The sequence below is a fragment of the Podarcis erhardii genome, assembly GCF_964252035.2.
Source record: "Podarcis erhardii genome assembly, chromosome: 9".
In the NCBI taxonomy this organism is placed as follows: Eukaryota; Metazoa; Chordata; class Lepidosauria; order Squamata; family Lacertidae; genus Podarcis; species Podarcis erhardii.
Genome location: NC_138512.1, coordinates 79,848,892 through 79,861,199, shown reverse-complemented (window position 1 = coordinate 79,861,199; position 12,308 = coordinate 79,848,892). Strand labels below are relative to the sequence as shown.

Sequence of the window (12,308 nt, the reverse complement as noted above, 5' to 3'; positions counted from 1 at the left end):
TTTCAGGGCCAGAGTGTCGAGGCTGCCTTTCAAGAGATTGGGCCCAGGCATACCTTTGCCCCTCCTCATGAGGAGACTTGGGTCTCCCTTCCGAAGGGCTTGGGGAGAGCTGCATTGCCTGGCCCCTGGAAGATGGCTCTGGTTTTCTGACTGTAGCACAGGGGTCAGCAAACTTTTTCCGCAGGGGGCCAGTCCACTGTCCCTCAGACCTGGGGGGGGGGCGGACTATATTTTGAAAGAAAAAAATCCCCCCCGACTCTCCCCTCCCTTCTCCACAGCACCAGTCGAGCCCCGGTGGCTGCTTACCTGTGCCTTGTGAACGGCAGGGGCTGGCGGCGACGGCAGCGGAGGGACGATGCGTGGCGCAAAAGGGCTGGCTCCGGAGAGGGGCTGCTTAAAATGGCACTCAGCCAACCGCTGCTCAACAAAGCCAGCCCCCTTCCTCCTCTAGGCAGGGCAGGGAGAAGCCAGGAGGAGGGAGGGAGGGAGGGAGGGAGGAGGTGCCACCGCGGTGTGTGTGAGGGGGGCGGGGAATGCGCAGCCCAAATAATCAGAATCCCCATGCCAATCCACGTGGCAATTCCCGGACCGTCTGTGGGCCTGCTCCAGAAGGCAATTGGGCCGGGTCTGGCCCCCTGGCCTTAGTTTGCCAACCCATGCTGTAGCACAATGAAGGGCTGAACCTAAGAAGAGCCTTGCAGGATCCGGCCAGTGGTCTGTTTAGTCCAGCATCCTGTTCTCACAGGGGCTAGCCAGATGCAAGCAGGATCTGAGCACAAGAGCCCTCTCCGCTCCTGTGCTTTAAAAAGCAACTGGGTTTAAGAGCATCGCTGCCTCCAACCCTCACGGCTGGTAGCCGTCAGTGGCCGTCTCCTTCACGAATGGACCCAATCCTCTACTGAAGACATCCAAGTTGGAGGATGAAGTTGGGGGTGTCAGTCAGTTTGAGGGACGGGCTCCTGCATGCAGCATCTTGGGGTGAATCGGAAGGTTGTGATTGAAGGCCTTTCCCCCCTCTCTGGCCCTGAGAGTGCAATCCCAGGTCTTGGAAGAGCTTCTGACGGACGATCTGGCAGTGAAAACACCTTGAACTCTCTGGGACCTCTCCCTCTCTTCCCCATCCCAGGTCCCCCACCCAGCCAGCCACCTTGTCTCCCTGACATGCACCAGGTTTACGGTCACCGCCGTCCCTCCTGCACGTCTCTCTGCCGGCGCTCACGGCATGCAGAAACACCGGCAGCCGCAGCGCTTGAGCCACGCAGCCCCCACTGAACTTGCAAACTGCGGCTCCCCCCCTCTCCCCCCCCCCGCCGCCCTGGTGCGCTCTGGGCTGTCAAGTTTGATTTATGGAGCTGCACCGCCGACTCTCTGGTTTGAAGAATTAATGGTATTTGCATATTTTTATTTTGGAATCTGCCCCAGAAGGTGGCTGCCAGAATGCGTGGAGGAGCCTGGGCTTCAGGGATGCCCTTGTGCAAAAGAAGGCTCTTCTCTCCCCACCCCCCACCCCCGCTGCCCCCGATTTAGTTGCGGAGGTGAAAAGTTTAAACAGTAAAACCAATAAAACCGCATTTATGTGACAGATAAATCGTCTTGCATTGTCAGAGTTCCTGGCGAGAGAACTTCCCGCCCCTCTGGTTGCTCTGCGAGCGCAGCAGCCGCCCTGCGCGAGGGGAAGGAGGGAGCCCTCGGAGGCATCGCAAGCCAGAGGCCGCGTGTCCACAAGATGGATAGGGCTCAACGGCTGTAAAACACACAGGCCATCCATCACTGCCGCTCCCCTTCGTGGCGCTGGGGTGGGGCGAGTCCGAGGAGGAAGCCGCTCGCTGCTCGCCAGGGGGATGCGCTGGGGGAGGGCGCCCGGTGGCGCAGAGCGGGGGGACACCACAATCACCAGAGGACAAATTGGCCTGACCCTGGCTCCTCTGCCCACGGGCGGTGGGCTCTGCAGCAGGATCTGAGGGTGTCCAAAATGCATGGCTCGCAATGTCTAGACTCTGCTTAGTTGTGACCGGGAGGCTGGAGGCTGTCACCCTGTTGTCTGGGCTTCTGCACACTTTGTGCCGGCCCTGCGCATCACAGGTGGCTTCTCGCACGGCAGTGCCACCACCCATTTCTGCTACCCTCCTCCTGCGCACTGTGCCATAAGAAACTCCAGTGCCACATTCCCAGGCCTGGTGCCCTCTGCTAAACTGCAGGTCCCATCGGCCCTTACAGAGTTGCAGTACGAAACACCTGGCAGGAACCAGGTTGGCAAAAGCTGTTTGACCGAAGCAAGGAAGGGCAGGGTGGTGCCTCAAATGGCATCTGCACAGCTCTGGCCGTTGCCAGCTTGATTGATCTTCTTTGGGGTCCTGGCCCCGAGGGAAGGGTGTTTTCCTGAGGAGCCCAAGGCTCATGTGTAGAGATTTCCAGTTTGTGGTGTAAGAGTTAACCTTTAAAAACACAAGTAAACTTTAAGTGAGAATTAGGCACCTTTGCTCATCTATGCCCTGTTACTTCCCAAGTCATCAGACCAAGGGACGTGTATTTCCTTTAGGATGCAGAGTTTATGTTCCTCTCCCGGCACAAGGCTGCCTCTGGATAGGGAAGCACCCCCTCTGTGGCGCTTGGTTTTTCAGGAAGCCAGGGCACGGTTGGCACAGCCTTATCTGCCCCTTGGCTACCCTGGATTCTTGATCCTTTGTTCCTCCTGCTCAGCCCAACTTTGCCCCTGATTTCGTGCGCCAGTCATCTTTCCCTTCCACTGCCCCAACCCCACAGCCCAGGCCTGACCGGCTGCTTGCTCCCCTTGGAAGCAGAAACACACTGAACCGGATGCTCCTTTCCTTTTGCCTCCCTGCCTCTCTAGCACTTTGTGAGTGCAGACTGCCTTGGGTCAGAAAACATTATAGAATTGGGGATGGGGGGGGGAACACACTCACCCTTGCCAACCCTGCCCAGCCCCCTTCCTCAGAAAGAATATCCCAGTTCTCAAAGCATCCTTGCCAGTGGACCTCCTAACAGCCCTGTGTGGTGGGCTGCTGGCATTCCCATTTTACAGGTGGGGCAGGGGCCCCCTGGCAAAGCCCAGAGCCAAGGGCATCAGCAGCCCCTCCTCCAAATATGTGCCCCCCTCCACCGTGTTGCTCTTAGCTGTGACCTGTTTCTCTCTGTGTGTGTTTCAGCTCTTAGATCTGTTTCTCCAGTGGGATTGGTCTACATACCTGGCCGACTACGGGCAGCCGACCTGCAAATACCTTCGTGTGAATCCCACAACGGCGCTGATCTTGCTGGAAAAGTGAGTGCCTCAGCCGAGACATTCTTCCGATGGTTTCCTGGCTTGCTTTGACAAGCAGCCGCGTTCCCTCCTTCCATCGCCTCCACTGCCTGGCCTGGGCTTCGAGGAGGGAGGAGGGTGGCTGCTGCTGCTGCTGCTGCTTGCGCTGAGGCTGCTGGGCTGCTGAGCACCCCTTGCCCTCTGCCCCGGAGCCTCTTGCCATGGCTGTGGCGTGTTTGTGCTGTTCTGTGTGTCTTGCGCAGGGGTGAGTTCCCTGCCGCCACTGGTTGTCTTCGCTTTGTGTGTGCGCATGGGGCGGTCAGAGTGAGCTGGCTGGCAGAAGTGTGCAGAAATCACCAGGGCTCCACACAGAGGTGTGCGCAAACAGACCGCTCTGCACATTGGGGCATTTCCAGAGCATGTTGGACAGTGAGAATCGAACGCAGACTTCTCCCACATCGCCCCATTAAACTGCATAGCCTTTGCTTCCAGTTCATATTCATTTAATTATAAGAATGCATGAATTGATCGATTGAAGAATCCAACATACAAATGAAATCAGGAAATTTAGAAACAGGTATATATAACTGATACACTTCATTGGCTAGGCAACCTGACTGACATTGTCCTTCTGTGTGAGATGCCCAGCTCTTCTTGGAGAGGGTGCAGATTGGCCAAGCATGCAAAGTCCCTCTTAATGGCACCATTTCATGTCGCTCCCCCCATGGGAATGAACGCAGTTGCCAATGCCGATGCAGGTTCCCTGCTGAATTCGCACTCGCCACTGCTGGTGTCACCAGGAGGTGCTTCTTTGCCTCCCCCGGTGGCTTGGCACGCTGGATTTGAAAAGTGGTTCTCAATTCCACACAGCTGGGTGTTGAGGAATGGGATCCCTGCCCTTCTCTCTTCGACTGGGCAGCAGCCAATCAATTTTGGGGAGGACGCTGGGTGCTTTGCAATTGCGCCAGTACAACAGGGGTGGGTATCCTTTTGGCCCAGTGGACCACGTCTTTATCTCCTCCCACCGGCCAACTTTGGCAGGTGGGCAAGACCTGGGTCAGCCCCCAGAAGTCATAATGGACGCCTGTCAAAGCACAGCACTTCCAAGAGCCTGACAACCTGCTCTGAGTTCCTTCCTTTGTGCTGCTCATTCTTTTGCCAGCCCACCTGGGTGATGCTTCCTGGCTTGGGCAGAGGAGCCTCCCTCGGCAAAATGGCGCCATGCCTCTCCCCAGGGACCCCTTGCCGCATTCCCCTCTCGCTTAGCTGCTCTGGGACCCAGCTCAGAGCATGTGTGTCAAAGTCCTGGCTTGGCTGCTGGTGGCAGATCCTTGCTGTTCGGTCATCCCACCTCCCTCCCTCCCTCCATCTCTCAGGACCAGAATGGCTTGCAGAGTCACTGGAGTAGTTTTGCCCAGGCGGCCAGTGTCCAGAGAAGCCACTTCTTAACTCCTCTCTCGGTTTCTCTCTCTCTCTTTCTCCTTCCTCACTTCCACAGGATATCACGAGAGTAAGTATGTGGCTCGATTGGGGGCTCCTTTAGTTTTCTTCCCTGTGAGTCCTTTTATTGTGCAATTTAAGCGGAGCACTCAGTGGGCGCAAGGCGCCAGGTCCTTCTGGAAGCAGCCCCTCCTGGTAACTTTATCATCTCCAGTCCGCTAATTGCCATTTCAAGCGGAATGGCAATTTCAGCCAGGGTTGCTCTGTATTTAGAGATGAGCTTCCAACAAAACGTGGGGCGGTTTGATGAGGGTTTTGGCGGAGGGTTTTGGCAAAGGCGCCTGGCCATTAATTCCCTCCTACCTGCGCTGTTATTTGTAGCCCGATAGCCCCACAGGGAGACCCAGCCGGGTACCAAGACCCTTTCGTCAGGCTTCCAGCGCACACTCGGATGTCCCCCACAAATCCCATAATTTATTCCTGATGTTCCGGTGGTGGGTTGCCTGGCGTGGAGCAGCCTAGCCCAGTCCAGAGCCTTCCAGATGTTTTGGACTACAACTCCCATGACTCCCAGTCAGCTTGACCAAAACATCTGGAAGGTGCTGGGTTGGGCTAGGCTGCCGTAGCCCCACACACATTGGCATTTCCTGCCCCATGCGTGAAGGCAGTTTCCCTACTGAGAAGTTTAAAAATGAGTGTTTGTAGGCAGCCAGGACCACACTTCTTAATGTCGAAAATTCCACACCCAAATAAAAGACGGATGTGTTCAAGAGAAGTTTGCTGTTGACCCCTTTTTCTGGGGGCTGTAACTGCTGAGTAATTGGAGACCAAGGAAGGGCATAAGACAGAGGATTTCTACCTTCTTGGGTCCACGGCTCCCTTGACCAACTACATTCTTTATGTGGCTCTGCTGTGGGGCTCAGGAGCCCAGTTAGGTCACCCCTTTCCTGCAGAGCTGGGAGCCTCTCACCCTTTTTTTGAACACCTTGCCTTGCGGAGTGTGCCCTCCTCTCCTCTCCCTGGGAGTCCTCTGGGCAGCCGCTGCTGCTGTCCCTGGTCTCTGAGCTGCCCCCCACCCTGCCCCAAAGAGAGGTGCTTCTCACCAGCACCATTCACCTGCAGAGCTTATAGCCAGGGCTGCTGCAGTAAACGTCTGTGCAAGACTTTGGGAGGCAGAGATGCAAGAGGGCACCAGAGGAGGGAGGGAAGGAAAGAAAGAGGGACAGAGGCCAGTGTTGCCCGTGGAACCCCTGACCAGCATTCAAGGCACCCCAGGGGGCCACAGCACACTGGTTGAAAACCACTGGCCTAAGAGGTTTTCCTGAGCCCTCTCCCTTGTCTAAGGAAGCCCACCTCATGCCTTCAGAAATCTGTCTTGTGCACCTTTCGTCAATGGGGTGCCTTCCTGAATTCATGGGATCTGGAGGGCAGCGGTATATGGTATCCATTCCCTCTAACAGCCCAGGGAGCCACCACAGCCCAGTTCCCAAAGCTCTGTCATGTGTTGCAGCCTCAGGGCCTCACAAACCACCTGCCCGCCCTGGGCAACGCAGAGAGCTGAGGGCTGAATCCTTAGGGGCAGGATAACCCCCTCTCTGGAAGCAGGGGCAGACCCCCATTTGCTTTGTCCATTAGAAGTGCTATTATTATTTCATAAAACATACAGCATTTGATTTTTTTAAAAAAGCTCACGGTGGTTTACAGAAAATGTAAAGCAGTAGCATTATCTTTGAGGAAAATGAACAATAATTTATGACTTTCAGGAATTTAAAATAATGATTTACTAAAAACAGATTAAGATTCGCACCAGCTTTCTAAACATCTGGGTAGGCTTTTTAAAACTGAAAGGCTTTTAGCAGGCGCCAGAAAGAGTACAGTGAATGTGGGAATGTTCAGGGAGGCAGGAGAGGATATATTATTTATTAATATCCTTCCTAACTTACGCTAGCAAGTTCTGTAACTTAGCAAAGTTTTATATTCCCCTTTAAATGCACAGCGGGTAGCTGACCTGGTAAGTTCCCTTATATCCCTCTTAAAAGAGTAAACATGCCACAATCTTGTGTAAAGTATATGAAAGTAGTTTACTCACATTCTGCTCACAGTGGGATCCCTGAAGGCAGACTTAGTTACAAAGCATATACATGTGGATCTACCCCATAATGGGGGGTTAATCCCAGTGACTGCAGAATGGCACTCACTGCTGTTCACACAACGAAAGGAAGATGGGGAGGGAGGAGGGCTGTGTGCCTTGTGCTTTTGTTACCTGGACAGGTAAGGTCACGCCCACCTCTAGTCACCTGCAAGGGGAAGCATGTCCCAATCCAGGAGGAAACAGGAAATTTTCGACTGACTGGACCAACCATCCCCTTGCATGTCCACTCTAAGAAAACAAGGAATGTTGTCTTTGACTGCTACTTATGTATCACATCCCACAGTGAAGACACCTGCCTGGTGCCCAGAGGCAGGGAGTTCCAAAGTTCAACTAAAATATGGAGTTCTTACAAATGCAGAAGGGGTATTTGTGGCACCTGTGACAGAGCCAGTTCTGCGGTCGATTGGGCGCACGTGGCGAAAGGCAATCGTGTAGCTTCATGGGTGAGGGAGGGTGGATAAAAGGGCCCCTTGGGCACCTGGGCGAAGGGGGCTCTGTCTCTCTCAGCTGCCCCTTCCCCAGCAGCAGAAGGGGGGCACAGGGGCACCGGCTGGCATTGCTGTGGGCCAAGGGAGCCCCGGAGGCCGGGCACCTGGGCAGCCTTTAAGCCTGTGAGGCAGTGACGCTCTTGTTTCCCTCCCTGCGCAGGATGAAGGACACGAGCCGCAAGAACAACGTCTTTGCGCAGTTCCGGAAGAATGAGCGGGACAAGCAGAAGCTGATTGACACGGTGGCCAAGCAGCTGCGAGGCCTCATCAACACCCACCACTCGTGAGGCGGGGGCCGGGCAGGGCCACGCGGCCGCCTGGGTGGGGCTTTGGAAATGCTCGGGGGGTGCCCAGCGGCACACAGAGGAGGCTTGTCCTGGCACCAGCGCGCCCTCCTGGTGGAGCCCTTCCTCGTGGACAAACGTGGCTGCTGGAGGGGAAGGAGAGGGGAGGGCCTGGCAGGCACCAACTGTTCCTGTGTCGTTGTCCTCTTCCCAGGATTTCAGGCCTCTTCGTCAAGACCGGGACATGATCCAGGAGCCCAAAGCCCCGTAAACTCCTTCCAGAAGCCAAATGCCAGTGGGTCCATTGCTCTGGTGTTTGCTGACAGCGTCGGGTTTTTTTTTTTTAAAGGGTTGGGGCTCCAAACGTGCCTCAGCAAAGAGACATTTTATTTGCCTGCAATGTGGAATTGGGTGTTTGGGGCGTGGCTGTAGCAGGAGGGTCGGCTGAGGGTCCTTTCCCATGGCTGGTTGGTGGTGGTGTTTGCATCGCGAAGCCTCCGTTGCTGGGCATCTTGGCAAGGCAGCTGGCATCCCCTGTGTCCCAAACACCTGGCTTTGTATTTTCCAGAAAGCAGCGCATTGTGGTGTTTAGAGCGTCCCTTTGTGACGTCGCAACTGACAGCTGAGAGGGGTGCTCACAACTCCAGGGGGAAAGAGCTGAGCAAATTGGCCCTTACCCTTCCTGGGAGAGCAGAGAGACACACAACTTTGCGTGCACACACACACACACACACACCCTTTCAACTCTGGCTGTTTGCAAATCGAATTTCAATTCTCACTGCAGGCCTACAGTCAGTTCATTCAAGAATGAGGAACGGAGATATTTGAGCAGTGTAATTTCGGTGTGGGTTCTGTTTATCCATTAAGGCAGGCAAGGGGATCTGCTGGGATCAGCCCCTTCCCCATATGGCTGCCCAGGGAGAGGAAGCTTTTGTGGGTCAGACTGGCCTCTAGTTTGGGCGGGGGGCTGTTTTCCTTCCGCTGCCTTGCCCATCCTACCTGGTGCAGTGGCTTTCCCTGGCCCTTTGCACTTTGCTCTCCTGACACTATTTTTAAATGTTTCTTTGCCTGTAAGTTCAGCAGCATCCCCCAGGGGTGCATCTCTAAGGGTTTGCCCGCATTAGGGGTGCCTGAGCCCCACTTTGTAAGCAGGTCTGCCATGCTTCCTTCCATGCTGCCTGCAGCTACGGAGGGGCAGCCATGAGGCTTGTGGAAATGAGGTGGAAGAGTCTTCCTTTAAAATAAAACCTTGTCCTAGCAGAATCTCACAGCCAGAAGGAGGGGCCCTTCCCAGTCCCCTGAGCCCCCTCTTTCCCTGCCTGTGAAAGGGGCTGGCTGGCTTGTGCCAGGCTTGTGGCCGCAGTGGGAAATTTGGGGGGGGGGTTGAGCCATTGGGCAGCTCTGCTTACATCAGGCTAGGAAAGGTGGGTTGCCAGCCGAGTGCCAGTGGGCAGCTTGTCCAGCCATGGGTGGCACAGGTGCGCAGTGCCCACTGGGAAAAATGGGAAGGGGGGCTGCCCCCATTGCAGGGCACAATTCCTGCCTATCCAGTTACACTCATGCAGGAAATGTTCCTAGTGGCATGGGGAGGGGGTTGCTCCCTGCCCTGAGCTCCCTTGAGCCCTCAAAGGGGTGGGGTGGGGGGCTTCTTACTGGGCCTCCTGAAGTAAAAGATCTGGTGGTCCCAAATTTCTGCATGATCCTTGCAGGCATCGGAATCAGTCAGGACTCCAATGGAACAAAAGCCCAACAGAAGCAGGCAAAGTTTGTGTGTGTGTGTCGTGAGATGATGTCTGTAGACGGAGTGGATGTGGTTGGGGACTGCCAAAAAATCTCCCTGTCTAGAGGACCACATGAGTCCCCCTCACCGTTTTGCCTTGTCCGCCTCTGTCCCTATAAGGCGGGGGTTCTCTTTCCACTGCCAAAGGCAGAAGAGACTGGAGCAGGGTGTGTGTGTGGCTTTGGGTCCATCCAATGTTTTTGATTTGGATGTTTCTCCCACATCCTCCAGAATCTCCCCCCTCCGGACAGACATCACCTGTGGGGGGGGGGATTTGATGGCCATTTCCAGCTCAAGTTCCTTTTGGACGTAGCGGCCGCAGGTGTTCCATGCCCTCTTATGTTTGGGGGCACAAAAGGGAAAGGGGGTGATCTCCGCAAGAGGATCTTTCCCCCCAGTTGAACTGGTGCAGGTAGATTTGTCCCTCCATGGTGAATCTTCGTTCTGTTCTTCTGACCAGGTCTCTTTGTCGTGGGTGGGGTGAAGCTGGCGACAGGGGATGGGAGGAGCGAGGGGGGTGAAGCAGGTCTCTGCAAAACTGACACCAGGTCCCGGGGGGTTGGGGGGTTGGGGATCCTGTCCTGGGAGTAGTTACAGCACTGAAAAAGGGGAAAGCTGGACAGCAGGCAGGCCTGGACTTCGAAGGCTTCCCAGTTCCCAAGCTGGCTGCTTCCAGGTGAGGCCTTAGGTTTGTGTCAGGAGCCAGCCCATTCCTTTTGCTTTTCTGAGCAAAAGCCAGAAGGGAGACTCCGCTGGAGACCCTAGGCAGCCACGAATATCCCGCAGCCTCCGACCAGGCCCTCCTTCCAGCCTCCACGGTGCTCAATGGAAAGAGGGTTCCCGGATCTGGGTGGGACCAACTTATCCGCAGAGCAGCCCAAACTGAACCCCTCCTGGCCCTGATCCGGAGAAAAGGCTGGTTGGCGTGAGAAGGGGGGGAAACCCCTCTGGAGCTAAAGGAGATATTTGTCCTGAGTGTCCGCTTTCAGTAGGGCCCAACTCCAAACCGCCCATTGCATAACGGGGATGAGCAACGGAATTTTGGTGCTCTGCTCCCAATTAGCGTTTTGTTCCAGGCAATACAGTCCCGTCCCTTCAAAAGGGAATTAATCATTGCGGCAAAGCGAGCGAGAGTGAGTCGGCTTCCTTTAGAGAAGCAAAGCGGGAGAACGTTTTCTGGTTTTTTTAAAAAGAAGTCCCCGTGAATGGATTGCCTCCTCCGCAGTTCATTGTTTGATACTGAGAGACGGGGCGGGTGAGAAGTATCATTATTAATAGGAGAATAAGTGGGGTGTGTGTGTGTGTGTGTGTGAAGAACAGCCACCAGCCTTTGGCCGCCCAGGCAATCCGAGCAGAAACCTGCCGGGCGGCCTTGGGGGGTGGTACCCAGGCATTCCCTGAAGAATAGCAGGCAGGGTCCTGGGACAGCTCTCTTGGGGTCTGCCATGCAGCCCCTCAGGGTGGCAACGCGGGCTTAGTCCTGGCTGCTCCTTCCTCTTCCCTTTAAGAGCGGCAGGACTGGCGAAATGCTCTTGGGCGCCCCGTATACGAGTGCCCTGGCCCTCCTGCGGTGGCTTGTAGCTGCTCTGGAGTGGGTGGGGGGGTGTCTTTCCTCCCCAGCCGCCTGCTTCGCAGGGACCACCCCTGTCCACATCCTTCCTGTCGACACTTTGCTGGAGATCAAAGCAAAAGTTCTTTGCTGGTTTTGCACTTGGGTTAAATCTGACCCCACTTTTCAAACTCACAAGGGAAAAAAGAAAAACCCATCTCCATTGTATTGTTGCTGTTTGTGTTTTTTGTTTTTAAATATTCCTTTTGTATGTAGGTATTTTTTAAACTGTTACTATTTTTTTTAAAGCCGGGCTCTTTGTTCCTGCAGAAACCGTTTCTATTAAGGGCTTGCAAATGTGATCGTACTGGGGTGGTTGCAAGGAAGCAAATGCTTTAGTGCCACTCACTGTCTGAGAGTCTGGCTGTCCAGGGCAGGTGGTCAAGAGTAGGCGAATGGTTTGGCCTCTCCTGGGGCCTCTGAAAGCAAGTAGCGTCCGTCCTTTTGGCTTGACACACAGACCATCGCAAGAGCCAGCTCTCATGGCCCATTTTTGGTGGAGCCGTCTTCTGAGCACGGCAACAGCAACGGCATAATTCACCACAAACCTGGAAATCCTTTGAGAAGTGGCTTGCGCCAGGCGTTGGGTCTCAACCACATAGCACATCTTAGAAGCAGTCAGAAGACCACTTGTTCGTGGCCCCAAAACTACCACAACCATGCCCAGCACATGAGCTTCTCGGTAGTACGTTTATTAATTGCTCATTTATCTGTGTGCTTTTTTATTTTCTGGGTGTCTTCCTTTTTTTATTTTGAGGGGAGTATTTTGTAAACTAATGTGGTGAAAACAGCTTTTTTTGCACAAGTCATTGCACAAAAAGGGTGAAATGTTTAGTACATTTTAAGTTTTAACTTTAAAGGGATTTCTATCGGAGAGGGCTAGAACAGCTACTGATCTTAAGAAGGGGGGAAACGGGGGCTGCATGGGGCTGCTGTCTGAATGGCATTAGATATTTTAGCATGTTGATTTGAACTGTACATTTATTATTCTGTCGTAATTTTTATTAAAAACCATGTCATCCAAGAGTGCGAGTGTGCGCTTTTGTCTGAGCACTTCTCACTGGGTGGCCTGCAAGTCTCTCACTCACAAAATCCACCTCGCTCTCTCCCTGCAATTGAATCTGGCTTTTATAGTAAGGAGAAATCTTGTGGCTCCCTTAAATAAACGATTCCCCCCCCCCCGCCACTTGTTTTATTCGAATAATAATTTGTACCTTCCTGTGCAAACCAAATTAGTTATTTTAAAAGGTAAGAACGTGAAGGCAAAAAGTTAGCCTCACCATCTTCCCCTTTCCA

At 54.2% G+C, this 12,308-nt stretch overlaps 1 protein-coding gene across 2 annotated transcripts in view; it reads left to right on the top strand.

The window, feature by feature from the left end:
- Positions 1–12,036, top strand: part of EXOC6B (exocyst complex component 6B) — a 218,729-nt gene extending 206,693 nt beyond the window's left edge. For both annotated transcript variants that reach the window (XM_081876792.1, XM_081876793.1), the window contains 2 exons: positions 3,168–3,280; positions 7,500–12,036. In XM_081876792.1, the coding sequence (XP_081732918.1) occupies positions 3,168–3,280; positions 7,500–7,626 (240 nt within the window). In that variant the 3' untranslated portion in view covers positions 7,627–12,036. The remainder of the gene's footprint in view (positions 1–3,167; positions 3,281–7,499) is intronic.
- Positions 12,037–12,308: the final 272 nt, after the last annotated feature.